The 24,213-nt window shown below is 41.1% G+C and overlaps 2 protein-coding genes across 2 annotated transcripts; both read left to right on the forward strand.

Annotated features, from left to right (window-relative positions):
- The first annotated feature begins 6,860 nt into the window (after nucleotides 1–6,860).
- Nucleotides 6,861–13,304, forward strand: spra (sepiapterin reductase a). The gene is made up of 3 exons (XM_076758746.1): nucleotides 6,861–7,305; nucleotides 8,133–8,423; nucleotides 9,159–13,304. Exons 1-3 carry the CDS (start codon nucleotides 6,978–6,980, stop codon nucleotides 9,347–9,349), a joined length of 810 nt encoding a protein of 269 aa, XP_076614861.1. The 5' UTR covers nucleotides 6,861–6,977; the 3' UTR covers nucleotides 9,350–13,304.
- A 439-nt stretch (nucleotides 13,305–13,743) lies between these two features.
- On the forward strand, nucleotides 13,744–22,247 carry LOC143338388 (histone-lysine N-methyltransferase Smyd1-like). Its single transcript, XM_076758745.1, has 10 exons — nucleotides 13,744–14,484; nucleotides 17,133–17,309; nucleotides 18,600–18,813; nucleotides 18,983–19,113; nucleotides 19,522–19,560; nucleotides 19,741–19,936; nucleotides 20,085–20,177; nucleotides 20,294–20,457; nucleotides 21,584–21,752; nucleotides 21,865–22,247. Exons 1-10 carry the CDS (start codon nucleotides 14,348–14,350, stop codon nucleotides 21,955–21,957), a joined length of 1,413 nt encoding a protein of 470 aa, XP_076614860.1. The 5' UTR covers nucleotides 13,744–14,347; the 3' UTR covers nucleotides 21,958–22,247.
- Nucleotides 22,248–24,213: the final 1,966 nt, after the last annotated feature.

Raw genomic sequence — 24,213 nt, forward strand, 5'->3', positions numbered from 1 at the left:
GCTGCTGGGTTTTTACTTCTCACTGTATAATAATACTTTCAAACAAGCAGTAATTGATGCATTTTGTAATGGAGTTGATTTCCATTCATATTAGCACACAGTGTTTTCCAAAGGTGGAAATTTTCTTCCATGTTGCTGTCCTGTGTCCAAGTTGTTGATATCAGACTGATAAAGTGGATTAATGAATGAATGAATTTATTCTGGTTATTATTGGTGGCCTTGGTCCCCCGGCAGCACCCCTGGCCCTTATGGCTTGAACTGCTTGTCTTCGATGGGGTGTCTGATGTAAGATAGTTGTGATAATGATGGTGCTTCTCCCAGCTGATTTTCCAGGGTTGGGTCAGTCAGACTTGAGTGGAACTGAGTCTTTGCAAGAGTTGGCTTTGAAGAGAACAGTCACGTCAGCTGGTTCCACATAAAAAGGCGTACTAAACGTATTGAGCTTCTTCTGTTTACTTCTCATGTCATGAAACCTCTTTACAAATGCCTGAAGGAGTTTTCACACTCATCAGTATATTCAGATGTCATTGCAGGCTTTTGTTGTTGCAGAATCATCCAGCTCTTTGCAGCTCACCCAGTTTAGCAGTTTTTAGCTGTAATGACTCTTGAGATTGGCCTTTTTCATCACTCGTTCCCACAAACTTAGGCACACTGACTTGTCTTTTATGTCAACAAAATATAATCGTTTGTCAATTTATTTTCTCTTGGTAAGCTCAACACATGTAGATGCAGGACATCTACTTTTCTTTTCTTGAATGTTGCTGTTACGATTTGGTATTTAAAGAAGCAAAAAATGCCACATTCAGACGGAGAGGACAGGATAGCAGAGAAAGTAAGCAGGTTTAATGAATCTTCAGAGAACGTGCAAACAGACGAATCTAGAAGAATCACAGAACTCTGGGATCTCAGAGGAAGAACAGGCAGATAAATGTTGAATCCAATTCTTTCTGAAGACTGATTGGCATGATATGAACCATTACATTACATTATGGGATACTTATAAAGAAAACTGGCTTGTGTTCAACTAAATGACTTGACCAAGAAAACTGGATTAAATTGGAACAGTATCTTGTTAATATGCTTAAATTTATGCTTTTTGTGTCTTTCTTGTTAACATGGAGGATGAACATGAGAGCTACTCAGACCAAACCATGAAGGTGCTCATGGTGCATAATCCCATGGCTGAGGAAGACCCAGCAGATAAGTCTATTGTGATAGAGAGCAACCACGGAAATAAGGAACTGATCCTTATGTTGGTACTTTCTGTACTGTTTGTGACTAAGTGTTTGATTTTTTGTTATCTTTAAAAAAAGTTTTGAAATGTACCTCAGTGTCTACGTTGAAGCATGTGTCTCTACTCTCTTAATGAGACTTAAACACTTTGTGCATTGCAAATGGAGTTGAAAACATGGCCGTTTATGGCTGTTTATGGCATGACAACAAAGAAATGTTAGTTTGAAAAATACAAAACTCAAATCTATATTTGAGGTGTTCAAGAAACTTGCAGCATTGTCAGTTGACATATCACTTTTTTAATAAGTTGTGTAATGTATTACAAAATGTTAGGTAGACTTTACCCACTTAACTGTTAAATTTAGGTACTGTCTACTTAAAACATTTGTTGATTTCTACCCAAACATTGCAGACAAATTGTTACCTCACATTCACTGAATAGATTTGATTGTTTTTTTTTTACAGCATAGTAAGAAAGAGCTAAGACTGTGTGTGAATATGTGCAGAGCAAATGAAGCCATCATGCAGACTGGCACCATACACCAGACTCAGAGTCTCATCTGCACCACAGACTTATCAGCACATCATTGGGCAAGTCTGACAAGGCATTCCAGGAATTCACAACATCTGTGATGACATCATCAGTTCAGGAGAAACCATAACACAACATGAGAGACTTCTCAAAGTCCTTCAGCAACTGGAAGACAAGCAACTAACACTCAAAGGCAAAAATTATCAGCTCTAAAGGGCAGAGCTGGAATTCACTGACTATGTGCTGTCCATAAATGGCATTGAAGGAGCTCAGTCAAAGGTAGAAAACACACATAGTCCATGTATTGAGACCATCTAGTAGGATTATTGGATCAGTCAAGGACAGCTGTGAAGTTTCATATTGTAGTATATGGGATTTCCTATGACACTAATTGTGCCCTGAAAGTGTAGTAGAGTCAAAACGTGATCACTTTTGTGTAAATTTTGGAATTATTGTTTACATTCATTATTATTATTATTATTATTATTATTATTATTATTATTATTATTATTATTATTATTATTTTAAGTATTCTTGAGTACTTTTGCTAGCTGTAACAAACAAAAAAGAAAACAAACATTTCAGTATTAAGGTTTAGATCTGAAGTAATTAATTTCACATTTGCTGTGAGATGAATCTTTAGTTAATTAGGGAATAGATGATCGGAACTAATTAGCTCAGGTGGTGTTGTGCCCCAGTTTCCTAAGTTGGGAATTTCTGCCCTCTTGCCAGAGGAAAATTGGGAAGAGAAATGAGTGGTTTGTGTCTTCATTCCTCTGGACAATTCATCTGTGTTTTTCAGGGAGTTGAACAACTTTGAACCCAAATCTTTTGTTGCTGAGGTGCCAACCTTGGGACCTGTAACAAACTGTGGGGGCTCGTCTGGAATCTCTCCTCTTCAAAATCATCAGGGGAGCAGATGCAGTGATATCAGGACCACAAGGCCAAGGTGACAAGACGCAATTGCAGCCCAGGAGCCAGTTGGTGGGTGTCCGAAGAGGGAGATCCAGGAGGAGAGGGATCTTCAGTTCACCAGGGAGCCACACTGCTGATTTGGGAGGTTGATGCACGTAGTCACCAGGGAGCTATGCTGCTGGTTCATCAGACCAACAGACATCACTAAGCGACATTGGATTTTTATCGGGGCTACACACACCATGTCTACAGCACGCAAAAAACTGGTGTTGAGCATCAAGAAGAGTTTGTTCAGACTCTTAAGCGCCAACATCAACCAGGTGGCAAGGGACATTGCAGCTGACAACCATGACATAGTCAAGTTGAACCCAAGCAACGAGGAAAGCTGCATGGACTATGTCGTGTCCTACATGCAGTCTGACACCTTGCTAGAACTTGAGGATGAAGGTGTGTGTCAATTGTTAATGTTGGAAGATTTGATATGTAAGGTTATTGATACCTCTGTTTCTGGTGATTTTGCCAGTTGATGCATCAGGTGATGTATGTTCAACCAGTCCCAATCCATCCACTGTAATTCCAGACCACATACCACACAGTCAGTAGAGAGGCTGAGAAAAGTGTATGGAGAGTTGGGTGAGTCGATGTGAAGCTACAGACACTACATACACCCAGCAAGGTGAGTCAATGCCACCCTCTATGTCTCAGAGGACATCAGAGAGAATGGTTCCCCTAAAAGACCTCCCCTATATTCAGTGCAGAGAATTTAAAGTGCAAGGTGGGCAAATTGGAGACCAGAATTCTGGCATAAGTTACAACAGCATCAGTAACCAAATTGATGAGGGAGTCAGAGGGCTTTACAGAGGCAGTTAGTCCAGGGCGTTTTGGAAATTATTAAACCAGGCACCTTTAAGGAAATGCTTGTAAACAAAGATGAAATGACTGTCCCTGAACTCAAGGGCTTCCTCAGATCCCACCTGGGTGAAAGGCAGGAGTTAATGTACCGCATGATTGGACTCAAACAAAAACTCCTTTTTCAGTCAAGACAGGCCAATGCAGACATCTCATATGACCCAAAGACAATCTAAGAGGTTTTCCTCCACACAATCTACCAGGGCCTCCCAGCCAGTAAGTCCCATCCCTGAATGGCTACCAAAACAAACCAAGCACAACAAACAACAGCCACGTATACTTGCCTGTCAGAGTACCACAAGATGCAAAACACCCCTAGTCCACTTAAGTGATCAGTGGATACCCAGTAACAGTCCTATTTGACACTGGCTCACAGGTGAGCACCAAGAATGGGATGACACTCATATTCCCAATTATACAGTGCGGCCTTTGCAGGAGCTCCTTGAAGAAGACCTTGATGTTTATGTTGTAAATAACCATGCCATCCCCTACGATGGGTGGGTGAAGCTCACTGTTAACCTCACAGGGAATGAAGATCCCAATCTCACCATACAAGCTCCCTTCCTGGTCAGCCAGCTGTCACTGCTCCAGCCTTTACTAGGAGCTAATGAACTCGAAGAGATTATCAAGAGACAAGAATCCTCTGATGACGCCATTGTCACAGTTGTCAACCTCCAACGCAGCACATTTGGAATGAAAGAAGAGCAAGTGGTGGTCATGGTCAACTTCATCCAGGTCCCACAGAGGACATAGTGTGACCCGGCCACAGTAAGGGTGGATAAAGACAACACTGACACTGACACACCTGTTGTGGTCTCAAGTCTGTGCCCTCTTCTCTCTGTTCTCTCCCTTCTCCTCTCACTCTCCTCCTCTGCAGCGCTGGAGTGTGGAAGGAGGCGGGGCCGATCTCCGGGCCACTTGGGAAGACACACCTGAGCGGCATCAGGTGATCAGCTGCGGGCTACTTTAGCCAGCTCTTCCACCTGCTCAGTGCCGGAAGATTTCCTTGCCCTGCGTACACGTGTCTCGCCACGCTGTACTGCCTTGCCTCCTTCCTTGCTTCCAGCTCCAGTGTTTCTCGAGTGCTTTAGTCTTTATTTTGATGAACCGTTTTTTCCCTGTTCAGGTGATTTTTAGTTCCTAGTGATTTTCTAGTAATTCCCAGCATTGGTGATTTTGTGTTTTCCGTAGCTTTTTCCGTTGCCGTAAGAAATTGTGTTTTCAGCTAGTGTTTTTGAGTCTACCTCGTCTTTTTCCCACTAAGTGGAGATTTTCGTTGTGTTTTGTTGGTACTTTGAGTGTGAAAATAAACTTTGCTACTCAGTCTCTGCATCCTGGGTCCTGGCCGTGTTTTCGCCACACGTACCGTAACAGTACCCTCAAACTTCAACACCGCTGATCCTCCTATATGAACCTGCAGAGGATAGTGTTGCTTTAGGACAGCTGAATGTAGGAGAAGGCCTCCTGGAGATCAGTAACACGCAATGACCTTATTTTAAGGTGCCCATCTCCAACCACTCAAAGCACGAGATCACCCTTCCAAAGAGAACCCCCCTAGGTACCATCCAACATGTCGCCTTTTTCCTTGAGACAGGTGTACCTGCACCTGCAACATCACCTCTCCCACTGGCCCCCCCACTGAGCCCTGGCTGCCGACTGTCGAGCTCAGTCATCTGAGTTCTGAGCAACAACAGATGGTGGAGGAAGTGCTCTATTTGGAGTCTGGGGCATTTGCTCGTGACAGTGGCGACATCTGGTGTGTTCATTCTCTGCAGATGGGCATATGCATCTATCCAAAAGCCGCTTTACAAGGCAGTAAGAGAGTACATTCAGGAGCTGTTGGTGAAAGGATGGATTGTGAAGTCCCACTCACCCTATGCTGCCCCTGTCATATGCGTGAGGAAAAAGGATGGCTCCTTGCGCCTGTGTAACGACTACCGGCTCCTGAATAACATAACTGTGCCAGACCGACACCCTCTCCCTCGAATGCAGGATCTCACTGACTCACTGGGAGCATACAGCTGGTTTTCGATCCTGGACCAGGGCAAAGCCTATCACCAAGGCTTTTTTGCAGAAGGATCAAGGTATCTAGTGGCATTCACGACCCCTTTGGGGCTGTACGAGTGAGAATAACGTTTGGATTATCAAATGCCCCAGCAGCATTTCAATGGAGCATGGAGGAGATGCTTGACATGCTCAGGGATGAATGCTGCATCCCCTATCTGGATGATGTGCTTTGCTTTTCCAAGTCCTTTGATGAGCATGTGCAGTTCTCCAAGCCCTACAGCACCATGGGGTAAAACTGAAGCCAGAGAAGTGCAAGTTTTTTTCGCAGAGAGGTCCGATATGTTGGCCGTTTGGTGTCTGCAGAAGGGGTGAAATTGGATCCCAAAGTCCCAAATGTTAAGCAGTTGCTTGGATTTCTGAATAATTACTGAACATATGTGCAAGATTTCTCACGCATAGCCAAGCTCCTGTATGACCTGCACACACACACAGGGCTTAAGCATGTCACATGCTTCAGTGTAATAGTTAGTGTGTAAACTGTTTGGAAGTGCTACTGGGCTTCATTGCTCATGAGAGTTTTATTTTGGCCTTGCGAGGGGTTCAGACATACAGATAAGAGTCTGTTGGTGAAAGAACAAGAATAAAGAGAATAACAATGTCTTAATGATCAGTCTGAAGGTCATGAAATAAGAATACAAAACCAAAGTTGAGAATTTTTCCAGTGTTACATCTGGAGTTATGTGAGGGTCATACAATATCATCATATGAGGGGACTATCACACTTGCATATTTATTATGGCTTACTTGACCGTGGAGCCCTGCATGCTCAACACTGATGCTAGAGGGGTACTTCAAGCGTCATAGGTGAAGTGTAGGGCCACTAGCTAATGGGACAAGTGTGAGTGATAATGTGTTGATACAATTGCTGATGAGGCAAAAGCAGGCAGAACTATACCAAGAGGCTATTTACATAGAAATCAAGAGAGCATGGAGATTTAACAGCTTTTCACAGTTAGACAGAATATCACACAAAATATCACATTCACCAAAAAAAAGCATGTTTTTCATAATCATGACACTGGTCATTATCACAAGATGTGAAAGACAGATGCTGATCATAATAATGACAGTTTATTCTTTTCTATCTAGTTATTCAAGAATACCTACAACGTTTCATGAAACGTTGGCTCTGCAGGCAAGACGTGTGATTTTGCGTGCAACCAAGAGATGGCGACAAGGCAACAAGTGGATTTACACGGCTGTTAAAGCCTGTGAAGAAGAGTTTGGCAGCCACTTCGTCAACATCAGGCTGCAGTGAACATCTTAGCTCTGTAACTTGAATACTGAAGCTGTCCAGGCTCCTCTGCTCCACCTCAGCTCCATGTCGTCCACCGAACTGAACTGTCCGGACCTGGGCCGGGCGCTCTGTATCATCACCGGGGCCTCTCGAGGCTTTGGCCGGACCATAGCGAGGGAGATGTCACGCTTGGTGAAGCCGCGCTCGGTGCTCGTCCTGGCGGCGCGCTCCGCTGACGACCTGCGGGCTCTGCAGGCAGAGCTGGTGGAGTCGGAGGCAGGCGTAGCGGGCCTGGTGGTGAAGTGTGTGGTGGCAGATCTGGGACAGTTGGAAGGACAAGAGAGCGTCATCAGAGGATCTAAAGAAGCCTTTTCTGAGGATATCGATCACATCATACTAGTCAACAACGCTGGTAAGAGGAAACCTGTGGAGCTCATCACTGTTTCAGGTTCAGTGTGGAAAGTCCACGTTTCATTGTTTACAGCTACTCACTTCATTGATCCACTCACCTTTAAAGCTGCATACAAATCAAGAATGTTTACCCAAGTAAGTTACAGCCATGTTGTACAAAATTTGAGGTACTTGTAGTTAAGTTAAATATTTCAATTTAATTTCTTCTGCTATAGAATTTGAGGGAAATATTGTAACTAACTTTTTTTTAACTGCATTCCAGTTCCTGGCTTTATTACCTTTAGTTACTTGTTATTTTACACGTTGAGATTTTACATTCAAAACATAGGACATGAAATAGCATTCCTTGTTATGATTTAAATAACACAGCAGTGTATTTAATAGATCAAATGATTTGGTTTGGATCTGATCTGAATAGAGTTTACATTGTGGTCCTCACAGTACTGAAAGGTGATGTCAAACATTAAACAGCAGCAACACACTCTGCAGTTTGTAGTTTAAAGTTTCTAGTTAGTTTCTTCAGTAGGAAGTAAAAACTGAGGTCTGTGGATCATCAACAGTAAAGGGGGAAGATGTGTTACTGTTTCACCACATATCCACTCACCTTTGAGGAATAATTAAAAATCTTGAACAAGGATTCTGGACCTTAAAATGGTCAAACTCTGGGGGCCCCGAGCAGAATTTGAGCAAACAACACTCTTAATTACACTATCTAGCTACTTCCTCTTGAGAATATTTGCATTTTACTGGTTGATGGAAAGACTCATTAGGTATGTACAGCATGAGGATGGAGACACACTAGTAACACCTTCTGCCCTCTCATCTCAGCCTCACTGGGTGATGTGTCCCGCTATGCCAAAAGTTTCACCAACATGGCCGAGGTGGACTCTTACTTGTCTTTCAATGTCAGCTCCTCCCTGTGCCTCACGGCGAGCGTCCTGCAAGCTTTCCCACAGCGTCCAGGAGTGAAGCGGACTGTGATCAACATCACCTCTCTGTGCGCCCTGCAGCCTTTCCGCTCCTGGGTGCTGTACTGCACCGGCAAGGCTGCCCGAGAGATGATGTTCAGGGTACTGGCAGAAGAGGAGCCGGACCTGCGGGTGCTCAACTACTCCCCAGGTGAGAAACATTCAAGTCCAAGCAATCAGCCTGCAAAGCAAATTATGAACTGACTTTTAATTACAACAGTGATACTAATAATAATGAACGGGTTGTTTTAAAACTCAATTAAGCATTTTAAATTAAAAAGGAATTCAGTCAGATATGTGTAATCAAATATTGTTGAGGATTAATAACAGCTTTTACAAATGAATCAGTTATTTAAAAAAAAGTTAAAAACCTATTTAAAACTTGATATTTATTTGGGCAATGAAAGGCGATTAATAATTGGCTTGTGGGCAAACAGGACAGTGGCAGTCATTTCATCTTATTGTAACACCTTATTTCATCATGTGATTGGCTTTTGACTGACAACCAATCACATGGATGGAATAACATGTTATAAAAAAAAAAAAAGCTGAATTTTAAAGCTTCTTTGTCTTGGTTACATTATGTATTTTGTCCTTATGGATTCATATGCTAATTTATTTGATAATGTTTTATTTTTATGTATTTAATTTTGAACTCTCTTTATGGAAATTTATGATGGCCATTTTTCACTGTTTCCATGACAGCATTAAAAATGTAATTGTATTCTAATTCAGTGTTATAATGAAGGAGAACAGTAACCAGTCATAAACACTCTACAGGTCCTCACTACTATGCACACAAATGTGTTTGTTTTGTTCATTCCAAACATTATTTCTGTCTTTCACCCTTGAACTCCATTCATTTCTGTCCTCTATATTGAACCAGGGCCTCTGGACACAGCCATGTATACAGAGGCCAGATCCAGAACAGCTGATCCGAACCTCAGGAAGTCTTTTTCGGACAGTTTTGCTCAGGGCCAGGTGCTCACCTGTGAGACATCCTGTGCCAAGCTGATGAAGCTGCTGCTGGAAGACACCTACACATCAGGAGCTCACATTGATGTCTTTGACCTGTAGTATGAGTACTCACAGCCAATCAGCAAGATTATTTATACATGTGCCTTGATTTTGATTGAAACCCTATCAACTGTGTCTGTCTTAGGATGTCGCCTTCTGTTGTTAAAAGACCAATATAAAGTATCAAACTGATTTTTAACAAGTTTACCTTCACAACATTCCAGAACAAAAGTTCTCTCACCCCACGGCCAGTAAAGCTGCAGTCAGTGTAATGTCAGTGCACACTAAGGTAGAGAAATTACTTTTGGACAGGATAGAACATTGTTGCATGTTGTGTGTTGTGTTCAGTGTCTCATTCTCAGCGTGCCCTGGTCAGATTTATGAGGACGGAGACAGCAACACGTATTGCTGCCTTCCTCTGTATCTTTTTGATTTTACTATTGGAAGTCTGAAACTTTCGAGTCATACATATAGGGGCTTTAGTGTGACAGAATGCACTTTGAAAGAGACCTGGTGGTTGGTGACAACATGGCTGGTCTGAGCATTGCCAAGAACATAGCTGTGAACAGTGACTGGAATACAAGACACCTTAGCAAAACATTTGCTTTGCGGGAGGAAACTATTTGTAGATGAGCTGGTGCTTAATTGAGGTAACTGTCAGGACATAATAATGCAGTTGGACAGGGCCATCTATGTTAAGGCCTCATCCACATATGTGTTCTTATTTTTTCACTTAAATTTAGAAAAATAAGACAACCCATCTTTGTCAGTCAGGATTGAATGCTTGTTCCTGGCTAAAAGCCTTTTGGATTTTTTAAATGAGATTTTGAGAGAGAGAGAGAGAGAGAGAGACAGGAAGTGCACTGAGAGTAGAGAAGACATGCAACAGAGATCCCCAGCTGGAATCACATCGGTATAGCTTCTCTGTCCTAACTACTAAACCCCTGTGAAGAATAAATGCTTTTGTGACAAAAACTGTAAAGCAGAAACTATAAGTTGATAAAATTTAAATAAAAAAAAAAACCTAATGAAATCCACAGATGATACAGCAGTTGTGTTTTGTTGATTTATTAATTAAATGAGGAATTATCACATACACGTTGATATCCTGTTTAACCAGTTTAAACTTCCCAGAATAAAAGATTGGACTGGAACTCCTGCCTTTGCTCATCTGTCCTAACAAACAAGCCACTGAGTTGGTAATAATCCTAGAACCAGGCTATTTTAAGGAGATGGCAGTATAAAGTATAAATATTCTTCAGATCCTTTTCATTTATCTATGTAATAGAGGACATTGGAGGGTTAACCCCATCTGTAGTGGTACGTCAGACAATAAGACAAGGTCAAAACTTAGTATATGGCTGAACCACACGTATATTTTCACTTTGATTATTTCACCAGCTGTACCACCAGTAACTTTAACTGTATGTTTTGATCATTTAATGCTCTCTGAATCTGGCATCAGGAGACAAACAAATATTTTAGCAGGATTTTTCAATGGATATTACAAGATTTTGGGTTTACATGACTGATTGTGGGGATAAAACAACAGATTATGTTGAAAATCAAGCGTTTTGATGCACAGGTTGCACTTAAACCACAGAACAACCCTAACTTAAAAAAATTAGAAATGTGAATTGAGTATAAATTCATCCCCTAACAGTGTATAGAGTACTTTTATATGCAGCCTGAAAGTTAGGTTTGCACAATAAATGATATAAAGTTACATTGAATATACTGTCTCTCCAAAGTACAAATTTCAGTCTACTGCGCGTGCCGAGCATTTTCCAGCTGTGCTCTTATCTTTCAAAGAGAACTCAGTCATAGAATATGACTTGAGCAGCACATCAGCACACGACAAAGGCATCTTTACATATTTTTCACTAAGTTATTAATGTACAACATTAGACAATTATGCATTCAGATACAACTTTAATAACAGCTAAAAACTTTATTGACAGGAATAATGCAGCATTCAAGATTTCAACGTTGAAAAAGTCAGGGGTGGAAATACACAGCCAAAAGGCAAACTGAACCACGTCAGGTTGCAATGTCATGTTGTCTTGTCTGCAGTCTTCAGCATCGCCACATCAGGTCACAAAGTAGATCTTAGTCTTGAACTTTAAAAAAATTATTTAATTTCTATATGCTGACATCTTTTGTGAATAACTGTTTTGCAAGAATTTCTCAAATGCTTATGTTGACATCACAGCTAAGTATGTTCAGATGAATTGCTTAATATAAATCTGCTCGTCATTTCAACCTGTGTCATGCCAGAGGTTCTGTCATAGACCTGACGTCAATCCAAGGCTCAATGAAATGAAATGTTTGCAGAATTTAAAAGGCACTATAAACATTGGGAGCCGGTACAGGTGAAGTGACATGCCCATGCAGGTGCGGATCTCAATTTGGAGAAAATCATTGGTTCAGGTGGGTGGTGGCTGGGTGTTGTTTTGTTGCAGTCCAGTCAAAAAAGAATGGGAACCTCTACTTTAGATAATCTGGTTGAATGTTGGGTTGTTCATAATCTATTTTACCTGTTGACCCTTCCCATATTTATAAAGAGAGAGTGACCTCCCTCATAAAGCAAGATGGCAGACAGCATTTCAAAGCGTTAAGGAAGGTATTTACATTCAATTGAAACCATCAAACTTACCTAAAATTACCTAAAATATATTTTACTTGGTGTTTTAGGTAGCTAGCATTAGCATGATAGGTAGCAAGCTAAAAATTACGTTACATGACTGTAGGCCACTCAGCAGATTGCCGAAATGGCTCCTTTAATTACTAATTTACAGCTGGGAAATACAGCGTGTAGATCGAGCCAGAACATTTTCACATTAAACTCTGTGAATTAAGGATTTTATAATGATCTGCAAGGTAAAATGACTGTTTTTGTCAGTGGAGTCTGGAGAATGATATAATTCCTGTTGTTAGTGGGGAAGTGTGGCCTCATGCCAATTTGTTTTGGTCTGAAATGCTGGTGCTCTATGGTGACATCTATTGGCAGTAAATGTCATATATAGAACCTTTAATGTTTTCAGTACAATGTTACAATAACCAAAGGCTAGATGGTCAACCTAGGTCATGCTTTCATGATCGCATGTCACTCAACCATTGAAGTTGTAGAGTTAGCATGAGGCTGAACTAAAATCTACCAACCTGCAATACCTTGAATCTGTTTCATACTGCAGGGACACTGTTATCTGTATAATATTGACTAAAAAAAACAAAAAACAAAAAACAGTAAAGGCCAAGTCACATGATCTTAACATTGTAATATTTGATAGGAAAATTTCAATTTCAATGGAACTCCCACAATCAGCTGATTTGTTCACGGGTCAGTGTAATTCTGATCAAATATTTTCAGATGATTTAAAGTTTGGTGAACTCTGACCTGTGAACCTGTAGTGTGGAGGGAATGGACAACCAGCGAATCCAAAATGGAGGAAGCTATTGTTGCTTTTAGCCTTTGCATTACACACTTTTATGTAAGATCCCCTGTCAGAATCTGGCCCACAAACGAGAAATGGTTTGCAGACAGTTATGAGACGAGTCAGTGGGACAAATAGATTTTTTTGAATGAAGTGGTTTACACTGACAGTTTACAAGCTAGCTAGATTGGAGAGGAAAATGTCAGGTGGAACATCTCAGAGGGTACAGAAAGAACCATGAAGAGCTGACTGTCTACTATTAGCATGTTCCCCACTTGTTAGCATGTTAGACAGGTACAGTGATTCACAAGCAGGCTTCTACACCACCTCTTCCACAAAGATATGCACATGAATTTCATTGTTCTACTTTGATGTTATGGGACCAAAGTGAAGTAATGAAGTGCTTGTATTTTCAAAACTGTAATCTCTACACTGTTAACTGTATGTTTCATGATACATGATGTCCATGGTGTGCTCTGACCCCAATCTATGTCCTATAAATTCTTGCTATAGTGAACTCTGGAGGTTGTAGTTTTAAAGTGTCTTACTTATAATATACTGTACACTATAGAAACACAATACTGAACTTATTTTTTTGTCTTTTCATATATGCCATTGAAGAATTTGATACGAGTCTTGACAGTCTTACATACAAAAAGGTCACAGTGCTTAATAAAATCAAAATAATAATATAATGATACCTCTTTATAGCAACTATATGATTTTTATATATATATATATATATATTAAATATACAGTATTGCATGGTATAGCGATAGAAAGTAAGATATATATACTATATATTATTATATATTAGAACTATATTATGAACAGTTTCTGAAATGTTTCTAATTATTTCTGTTATAAAGTAGAAATTTAAAAATTACAGACTTAAAATTTTATATACTGTACTTAGTGCTTTGCCAGTGCTGTAATAGACAGCTACATTTAGCTGTGAATATAGTGAGGCATTTAGCTGCTGAAGAGCCAGATGGTGGAGACCAAAGCAGCAGTAAAGGGAGTGTGAATATTGGACTTACATTTATCAGGTGTCCACAAACACAGCACAAAGTAACTGCTAATGTTGGGCCACGCCTGCTATGTAAAACACTGCTGTAAGGATTTACTGGCTGGGTGTAAGTGACAGGCTGTGACCACCTCCACTGTACTCTGCAAAAGTATTTTTCAAAGAAGATACAGCAGAGAGGCTGCAACTGAATCTGAGCAGCTCCATTTCCTGTCATGTGCTTCTGACAGACAGTCACAGCTGCCCCAGACCAAAATACCACAGGAGGAACCAACCCAAAGAAGGTGACAACATCCGTCACGACACCCATCAACTACCTCTACATCCACTGCCTCCCTCTGCTGTCCCCAGCCCACTGCCCACTCCCCTTCCCACTCTGGGGTGGTGGTACAACCTCTACAGGGGGCAAATTTATTTTTGGTCGGAGTAGGGGTCGGGCTAAGGAGAGAGAGGGCAAGTGCACCCGAATGTTAGTGAGAGTTTGATGAGAACTCTGCACTCCCTGCCGCTTGTTTAGTCCCTCATCCCTTAGCCCGTCCCACCTGTGGCCACTTTCTCCTTCTCCTCTGCCTCCTATTTGTTTTGTTTGCCAGTACAATGACTGTGGGGAACATGGACAGTGCTGAGCTGTTTGATGCAGGGAAGAAAGGTCGAGGCCTAAGGGCTACCAAAGAGATCAGCATTGGGGAAGTGGTCTTCGCAGAGCCCAGTTTCTCTGCTGTGGTCTTCGACAGGTATGAGCCTGGTGGTTGTACTTTTCAGACTAGGAGGACTAATCTTTTCTCACTGAGCATGTCTTTACAGATCTGACTGACACACTGCATGTGTGTTGTAGACATTAGGTCAGGTTTCCTCTACCTTCTCAGGGCTGTGACCTCATTTCTAGACGCCCAAATTCTCATGACACAAGCAACAAGAAAGCTGTCAAGAACTTGAGCATGACGTACTTTTGGATTCAGTTCTCAAGAGGAAGGAAAGCTCTAACAAAAGAATTATGACACCTTGCAAGCATTCAAATTAACTTCTTAAATTAAATAAATATTCCAGTGGGTCTGAGCCAAAGGGGTGGAAATCTCAGTACTATTGTGATTAGAGAAATGACATTTTCTTCTCTCTACATGCAGTAAGATCCTCTCTGTGGAGTCTGTATCTGCTTTGAGACATTGTTCATACATCTATTTTCTTTAGACATTGTTTATATGCTACATGCTACTCTTGAAAAATTGTGCTGTTACAACTGCTTTAAATGTATTTGTATATCATCTTTCAACAGTAAATGTGTTTAAGTGAAACATGAAAAGGCAAGTTTTGTAGCTGTTTGTTCCAGATATGTGACAAAAACACACTGAATGCTGCTTGTCCATGTGTAGTTTTGACACTGGGGACAATACGCAGACCTAAGGGGTCAGCATGTTTTCACAAAACTACTGGAGCAAGTAATTAAATAGTGTAATGTAGTTACATTTTTTTGTATTCTGCAACATATGGTATACAGTACACACAGTGTCCTGGCCTCCTCTGTAGATAGTTGTGTTCGTATGAAAGCTGAGTGCAGCTTAGTTTGTCGATGTGTGGGAATGCCAGACACAGATCTGGTAGCATAGTGTTTGAGCCATATAAGAAGCAGTAGCTGCAGGATGTTGGCTCACTGGTGGCATCCAACACAGCAGGCATGCACTGAGAGGATCTGCCTAATGTAAGACAGGAGCTGTCCAAAACTACAGTGAGAAAAGAGCTGTGTGTGTGTGTGTGTGTGTGTGTGTGTGTGTGTGTGTGTGTGTGTGTGTGTGTGTGTGTGTGTGTGTGACAGAAGCTGCACAGGGCTTCACTATGTTCCAACACTCATCAAAAACATTAACAAGTCTGTTCACTGTCCTGTTGGACAGGCAGAGAGGTCAGAATAAACTGTTTACACACACACACACACACACACACACACACACACACACACACACACACACAAACTGCTGTCAGCTGGGACCTGTGTGTTCACTCCAACAGTGCAAGCTTCTGGCCATCAAACTGCTGAAAAATTAACGCAGAAAATACAATCATGTTTCCAAATATAACCTTTTTTGAAAACAGACTGATGGAGTTGTGATGATGTTTCATTTATAATATTTACATGCAATACATATGCATGTACATATATGTTTTCATATATACCGTATAATTAACAACATTACATAGTTATAAAGTATATAGAATGCATATAAATGAATGAATGGATGAGTGAATTAACTATTTTTTATTGTCATGCATACAACTATGCCCAAGACATCTCAAATTCATAGAAACCAGTGCAGTGTTTACATTTTCAGACAATGCAAAATGTCCAAAAATACAAGAGCAACTTCAACAACTTTCACAATCAAATCTTCATAGTTTGTCTATTAAAAAAAATGTAAATCACTGGCAAAAATAACAGCAGTTGGTATATCAAATTGAAAACAGGCTTTTCAAGGCTTTTCAGACAAAGTTATCAAACTCAAACACATCAATATTGAACAACAACCACAATTTTTGTGCATCTGTACACCAGAAAATTTTAGGGTTTCCTTTCATGGAAACTTCAGTCTCTTAGATTATCACATATTAATGTCATTATGTTCGCTCAGAGTAGAGTTAACGATGACTTAAAACCAAATAACTGCATCAGACTGGAACAATAGTCAAGTGTTAAAAGAGCATGGAGAGAAGAGCAAGATGTCTGTGGAATTTAAAAGAATGACACAGACACTTTAAAAGGCCTAACACCAAAATTGAAACTTAAACATACTGGAAGAGTAAATGAGCCACAAAGTGGCCTCAGAGATGCTCATCTGTCTTTTCCAACAAAAAATGACAGCAGGAGCTGAAAGTCTGACCGTGTGTCTGATTTACACACATGAAACATGTTTTTAAAAAGTGTTCTTCTTTTCATACTTCAGAATGGGAGCTAAAGAGGACAAATCTTGTATGTGTTTTAACAGAACTAGTACGTACATCTGGACAGTCTAACACAATCCAGTGGAGCAAATCTGATACACTTCACTTTGTGTTGTTGTGTCGTTGTCTTTTACATTGCCTTATAAGGTGTTCCTGCTAAACCAAACCAGCCAAACTAGAGCAGCTTCCATCTGGCAAGTAGTTTGGTTTTAGATTTTTAATGGAAAAGGAAAAACACAAACATATACTGGTATGATATTGTGAACAGTGAGACCTAAAAGGTTGGATGCTCAGCAGTATGAGTGTCCTGAGTGAATGAGAGCAGGCTGAACTGACTAACCTCAGGTGTTTTGCCTTCAGTTACTTCAGTCCTCTATTTGAAATCTTCCTCAACACCTCTCACTGCAGTTTTTTGACATGTAATGCTCCTCTGTTTTGTCTGTTTCACTCTCAGTATGGCCTCTCAGGTCTGCCACAGCTGTTTCCGGTACCAGGCCAAACTGCACCGCTGTGCCCAGTGTAAGTTTGCCCATTACTGCGACCGCACCTGCCAGACTGCATGCTGGAATGAACACAAGCAAGAGTGTGGAGCCATCAAGAAGGTCGGCAAAGCACCCAGCGAGAATGTTCGGTAAAGAAACCAGAGCTCACACTGCACAGACCTGAGGGGACGCTGCAAGAGACAAAAAAAGTGAAAGTTGATTGAAACTACATCCAGACAGTACCTCAGCATAACTATCCATCACTCTGTGGTGGATACCGTCTTTAACTACAAGGGAAAAAAATCATAGAATCTGAAAAAAATATATATATATTGTTGATGTGCATGTTCAGAGTATGAATTCTACTGTTTTTATGACTTTTTAGGCTCTGTGGACTGCAAAGTCAGTTGGTCCAGACCGCCACTAACTATTGGACAGATTGTAATGACATGTGGTACACTCCCTGTCAGGATGAATACATTCAGTGAAAAACTAAATGCATCATCAGTTCAAAATTTCAGTGGTCCAATACTTAGGATTATGACATAATATCAATTCAAATTGCATTAGTGTACTTTGTGTTTAGTGCAAATGTTAGCATGCTGACAGTAAACTAAGATGGTAATCGCGTTAACATTATGCCTGCTTAATGTCAGCATTGTCAATGAGAGAATGTTAATATGCTGATGTTAAGCATGATAATATGCCAATGCTGATGCAAGCATTTAGCACAGAACACATTTATGGTCATCACAGGATGAACAATTTCTATAATGACATCATTACCTTTCTTTTAGTGCCAAACGCTGTGGACTGAAAATGAGTCCACGATCCCAATGTTTGTTGCCCTAGAACAGAAAATTTGTCAGTATGGTATTTGGTCCTGTCAAACATTTGACACTACTTTGTAGTGTAGTGGCCTCTCAGGGCCAATAGTGGGACTTTAGATCCTGTCATATTAAGGCCCTACTATAGAACAGCCTACCTCTGAATTTCAGGTTGAAGGACTTGAGGAACGACAGGTCTCAGCTTTGGCTGACCTTTGGTGAAAGGTGACACACAGGTTCTTTGACCCATTACATTTATTTATATTGTTTTTAATATTTGATATGACTGACTATGTTAGTCTGTGATGATTCAAAGATATTTATTTTGCCTTTCTTGTATGGAATTCTGTAGATCATGTGCTACATCAGATCAGGCTTGTTATCTAACATGTTATTTCTAGGAGTCTTATTGTCTTGCACGTGGAGTGAATGAATCAATCAATTAATCATCATAATCTGCGTACAAAGGTTACTACACTAACAGATGTTGAATGACGACAGGGAAATGGGCTTGTGTGATAAATATAGGATTCAGAGGTGGACACTCTGCCTAATATCTAATTTTGACTTTGGCATTGATTTCTCTCTCCTGCTCACTTGTCCCCTGCACAGTCTGGCTGCTCGTGTCCTGTGGCGTATACACAAGGACACAGGCATTGTGTCAGACAGTCAGTTGATCTCAGTGGACCAGCTGGAGGACCATGTGGCTGACCTGACTGAACAGGACCTCAAAAAGCTCAAGACTGATGTGCACAACTTTGTGGAATACTGGTCTTATGGAAGGAAGCAGCACTCTGTCGATGAAATCTCGCACATCTTTGGCATTGTAAGAATGAGTGTCTCATTATGCATCAGAATTCACCAGTGCTCCATACGATATATTGCACACTGAATCTGAAGCCTCAGAAATAAACCTGGGTACTTTGTCTCTCCCATACCCCTCCTTCCCTCCCCTCACTTCTTTTCCCCTCCCCTCTGTCTGTCTGTCTATGTAGATCAAGTGTAATGGATTCACATTGAGTGACCAAAGAGGCCTGCAGGCTGTTGGTGTGGGTCTTTTCCCCAACCTGTGTCTGGTCAACCATGACTGCTGGCCCAACTGCACTGTCATCCTCAACCACGGCAAGTAGGTATCCCAGCAGCTGCACTGTACTGTATATATCACTGTCGACTGGAATTGGAAACAGCTGATATTTTGTGGTTACGGTTGGTTTGTGGAATCTGTACACTGATAGCCAGACTAATTCAATTATTTCAGCCGGCAGTTTTATTCCACCCCTGGAACCCCAGAAACCACCAGTACTCCTGTGCTGGAATAATGCTACCTGTGCATTAGTCAGTTTGTGGTAATTTAACTGAACATGACTTTATTTAGGAATATATATTATATAAAAACAATATAAACTGCAGTCATAAAGCAAGATTGTGATTGAGTTTGTGGATCACTGGTATGCTGATTATTCTAAACATAAGGCCAATGTACCACATACACATGTTTAAATTAATTGACATTGATCATCACTTTCTTTTGCAGTCAGTCAGCTGTGAATTCCAATCTCCACTCTCAGAGGAGGTATGTATTACTGCTGTTTAGCCCTCTGTCATATAATGGGCTGTGGCTACTTAAGTGGCTATTTAACACAGACACACACAGCACCACTCCTAACCCTCACCCTAAATCCATTGTATCTATTAAAAACTGAACAAAAAAAACAGAATTTCAACACAAAGACCCCATCCTTCTTTGTCCCAGGATCGAGCTGCGAGCTATGGGGAAAATCCCAGAGGGTGAGGAGTTGACCGTCAGCTATGTGGACTTTCTCAACCTGTCTACTGACCGCCAGAAAAAGCTGAAGGAGCATTTCTACTTTGAGTGCACCTGCAAACACTGCAGCCAGCACATTAAGGACGACCTGATGATGGCTGCTGCAGAGAGTGGGGGGAATAAAGTGAGTGAGGGGACACAGGGGAGATTCTACAGTACACCAAAGGGGGTTTGCATATGATAACAGCCACACAGAATACCGAATCCTTTCTGCTTATTTCAGTATATACTGTATATTCATATTAGCTGTTTTGTCCTTGTGTTCTTCTAAGCCCTCTGCTGATAAGGTGAAAGAGGTGACTGCCTTCAGTAAAGAGTGTCTGGAGAAGATTGAAAGGTCCCGGATTGAGAAGGATTACCATGAGGTACACAGCAGTGATTTCATCTTCATTTTCTTCTCTCCTACTGTCTTTCATCGAATATGTTTCACCTTCTTCTGTCTACCGAGTCTTTCCCCTGTGTTTCGTCTGTCCTCTCTCAGGTACATAAGTTGTGTCTTGAGTGTCTGGAGAAGCAGGAAAACGTCTTGGCTGACACTCACCTGTATAAACTGCGTATTCTCAGTGTTGCCAGTGAGATTCTTTCGTACCTGCAGTTCTTCTCCGAGGCTGCAGACCACTCCCGCAGGATGGTGGAGGGATACACGTGAGTGCTGACAGAGCGCTTTGTTCTGGAGGGATTCAGTAACTCCACACAGCTGTGGTTTCACTGAGGACACTTAATAATAAAAATGTGACATAAGCCAATGTTCAGAATCTTTATTACAGTAACTGAACAAAACTCTTTGTAGTTTGTGTTTTATTTGATACTTTCCAGTTAACGTACCCATCCTCAGTTCCTGATGTACAAAATATCAGTAGTGCAGCTGTTTTGCTCTTCACAGATCCCTCAAAAATGAATCCAGTTAAACATAACAGTTGTGCCAGCTCCACTTCCACTTGTGCTGCTTTGAGCTTCGAGCCTCATGGTTCTGTAGGATGCGATACCTTGAACTAGTGAATTTGATGGGTCACTTATCCTGCTGTGTGTTGTACATGCTTTGCAGGTTAACGTTCTGTCCAGTTCAAAGATGCTGCGATAGTTCACCTCCCAAGACTTCATAAATTTCCTTCGTGTTTTTTGTTTTGGTTCACCGTTGTCAGTTGAACCAATTTGGACATTCCTTTGTGATGCTGACCCTTTAGTCAAACTTTTCATCCCACAAACAACTTGATTTGCTGACATCTGCATGCCAACATATCACTGCTGTGTGTACAACAAGCAAAATTCATTTCAAAAACTTTCATTGTGACAATGATTTTTCTTAAAAACCCCAAACATGGAGAATACTATACATTACAGAATCCTTCACTCCACCATTATAGCAATTCCCCATTTCACCATAGATTAGCATTGAAACCCCACACTTTATAGTTGTGTTGGAGAAAACCACATTCTATGTAATCACACCTTAATACTAAATACACTAATCTTGTATGTACAAGCATCATATACCCTCGGCCTTCAGTTGATCCAATTAAAATTCTTCAGTTTTCATATCAGAACCAAATAAACTTTTAAGTACACTTAGAATCCATGTCATGCTCAGCTTTGGACCCTGAAATTCCCCAGAAAAAATGAGTGTGATATAGATTGACAGTTTTAACAAACACCAAATACCAACAAACTGATCTATCCCTCCTGATATTATGTTTCTAGTTCACAACAAAAATTGGCACAGCTTCAAAAACTGATCCTCTGCACTCTCAACTTTTTCACCCCTCTTGAACAGGAAGTTGTACCACCACAACAATGCCCAGTTGGGCATGGCCATCATGCGAGCAGGCATCACTCACTGGCAGGCAGGGCAGATAGAGATGGGTCATGGCCTGATTTGCAAGGCCTACAGCATCCTCATGGTCACCCATGGACCCAACCATGCCATCACCAGAGACCTAGAGGTAGGTTATGTGGTAGTCTACTTTTATGCTCGGTGATGTTTGGAATATCTAAGTGTAGTTTAATATTGTAAGCACAATTCTCCTAGCAATCTTGCTTTTTTTATGCCATTAGTCCATGCGCAGCCAGACTGAGATGGAGCTGAAGATGTTCAAGCAGAATGAGCAAGTCTACCAAACCATGAGAGAGGCTGCACTGAAGAAATGAAAGGATCAAAGGCCTTTTCCACAAGCAATAATCACTTCCATCAATGCAGATTGAAAAACCTGCTGATGTTCTGACATGTCTAACTGTGCACTGCCATGTGCATATACCTTATGTCCTCTAAAGCACTGTACCCAGCCCCTGTGTTGAGTCTCTGAATTGTCAGTATGTCTGATGATAAACTGTTCTGTTAAAATAAACATGTACAAATGTAACACAACATGTTGCATGTATCTGCATGTACACTATCTGCAATAAAAGTGGAGATACAACATGTGTTGTAAGTCAATCCACCCCCCTCCTGTCTGCATTTGTTATTTATCAAGAAAAACTTCTCAGTTATACTGTCTGTACATTTTATTTCCATACATACAACCCCAATTTCATGAAAGTCGGGACACTGTGTAAACCGTAAATAAAACACAATGTCATTATTTGCTAATTCTTTTTGACATATGTTCAGTTTAAACAGGACAAAGACAGTAATGTTTTACCTCTTCAATTTCGATGATTTTTGCAAGCAGCCAGCAACATGTTTCAAAGAAGTTGGAACAGGAGCAACAAAACACTGTGAAAGTTGCAGAATGCTTCAAAAACACATTCCACAGGTAAACAGATGATAGTATCGTGATTGGGTATGAAAGGAGCACCACTGAAAGGCTCAGGTGTTTTCAGGCAGGGATGGGGCGAGATTCACCACTTTGTGAAAAACTGTATGGGCAATATTCCAATTTAAGAACAACATGTTTTCAATCTACAATTGCTAGGAATTTAGGGATTTCACCATCTATAATCCATAATATCACCAAAGAATTAGAGAATCCTGAGAAATCTCTGCACATAAGGGGCATGGCCAAAAACCATCACTGAATCCTTGTGACCTTCAATCCCTGAGGTTGCACTGCATTGAATATCAACATGATTGTAGAAAGCAGGGATGAGGAACCTTTTTCCCATCAAGGGCCATTTCAATTTTTAGAACATTCTTTCCAACAGCCTAATTTCCGTAGCCTGTCTATTTCATGACTCATGTCAGTAGTTTTCACTGCTTGATGTCCTTTCTGTGGATCACCTCTGCTGTTACCATATCAATGCTGAAGCCAATGCATGTAAGTGCCTGAGTCCTCCCTGGCTGCATTGGCTACCCTCTGGCACTGGTTGCTAACCTCTGTTTATGCACTTTCAGCTGCTGGCCTCCTTTCTATTTCTGTTTGTTGCCACCTCATCTATAATCCATGGCTCCATTCAACTCCCCATCCAGCTCTGTCAGCTGTGTCTGTCTCGCTAATAAGATTACAGAGTTTTGAGAACCTTCACGCTCTGCCAAATCTAAGAAGCAGAGAGGTTCATGGACACCATCATCTTAGCCCAGCACAAAGTGAGACAACCAAGTCTAATGCCAGTGGTCTATGTTCTGCTGCTGATTCTGCACCCCCTCTGGTCATTGTCTCTGATGAATCCTGGGTCTGACTTGAGGCGACACCTAATGTCCTCATCAGCTGCACTCCACCCTACCATGAGCCCTGAAAGAGAAGCATTCCTCTCTCACACCTCCAAACCATCCTGCTGTAGAATGGATTAGACATCTCCAGTCTCCCTTCCAACCAGGCTCATTAATGGCAATCACCCCAATGACCTAGACTTATGCACTTTAACAATTTGACAATTTATTCTGCTCAATCTGGAACACTCCCTCACACTGACACAACTTCATTGCATGTCATTGTCCACTCCTGGTCCTTCCAATCGCCACCAGCAAACATCTCCCTCCCCTATAAACCACACAAGCTCTTCACTGAGGTTAGGGGGGCCTACTACCACCACCTTAAGCTTATTAACCACACTCAGTCATTGCTCTGGACTATTCTGTTGGTAGTGTCATTTCCCAATAATACAATGGACAGCAATAGACTGCTTCTAGGAAGTATGAATGTTAACGTCCAATGTCCCATTCATTTACCACTGAACCTAAGGCTCCCACTTCCATACCCACGGTCATTGCAGTCAGAATCACTGACAGATCTATCGGATCATCTCCCGCACTGGACAATCTGAATAATCACAGGAACCCAAATTAAAAAATAATTAAAAATAATAATTAAAATAATTAAATTCCTGTAACTTATGTGCCGAATGACATCATCCAGTCCTAGAAGCTAGACTTTTTGTCTGTGACTGAAACTTGGCAGAGGAATATGAATCATACCCCCCCTATCGAGCCGTGCCTGAAGGATTCCACTTTTTTCAGTTTACCTAGAC

This window comes from Chaetodon auriga, chromosome 19, assembly GCF_051107435.1.
Source record: "Chaetodon auriga isolate fChaAug3 chromosome 19, fChaAug3.hap1, whole genome shotgun sequence".
NCBI classification, from domain to species: Eukaryota; Metazoa; Chordata; class Actinopteri; order Chaetodontiformes; family Chaetodontidae; genus Chaetodon; species Chaetodon auriga.

Coding starts and splice junctions, on each gene's coding strand:
- spra (XM_076758746.1), top strand. CDS start 6,978: ATGTCGTCCACCGAACTGAACTGTCCGGACCTGGGCCGGGCGCTCTGT. Junction 7,306..8,132: donor CATACTAGTCAACAACGCTG/GTAAGAGGAAAC, acceptor CTCTCATCTCAG/CCTCACTGGGTGATGTGTCC. Junction 8,424..9,158: donor GGTGCTCAACTACTCCCCAG/GTGAGAAACATT, acceptor ATATTGAACCAG/GGCCTCTGGACACAGCCATG.
- LOC143338388 (XM_076758745.1), top strand. CDS start 14,348: ATGACTGTGGGGAACATGGACAGTGCTGAGCTGTTTGATGCAGGGAAG. Junction 17,310..18,599: donor GCACCCAGCGAGAATGTTCG/GTAAAGAAACCA, acceptor TCCCCTGCACAG/TCTGGCTGCTCGTGTCCTGT. Junction 21,753..21,864: donor CCATCACCAGAGACCTAGAG/GTAGGTTATGTG, acceptor TTATGCCATTAG/TCCATGCGCAGCCAGACTGA.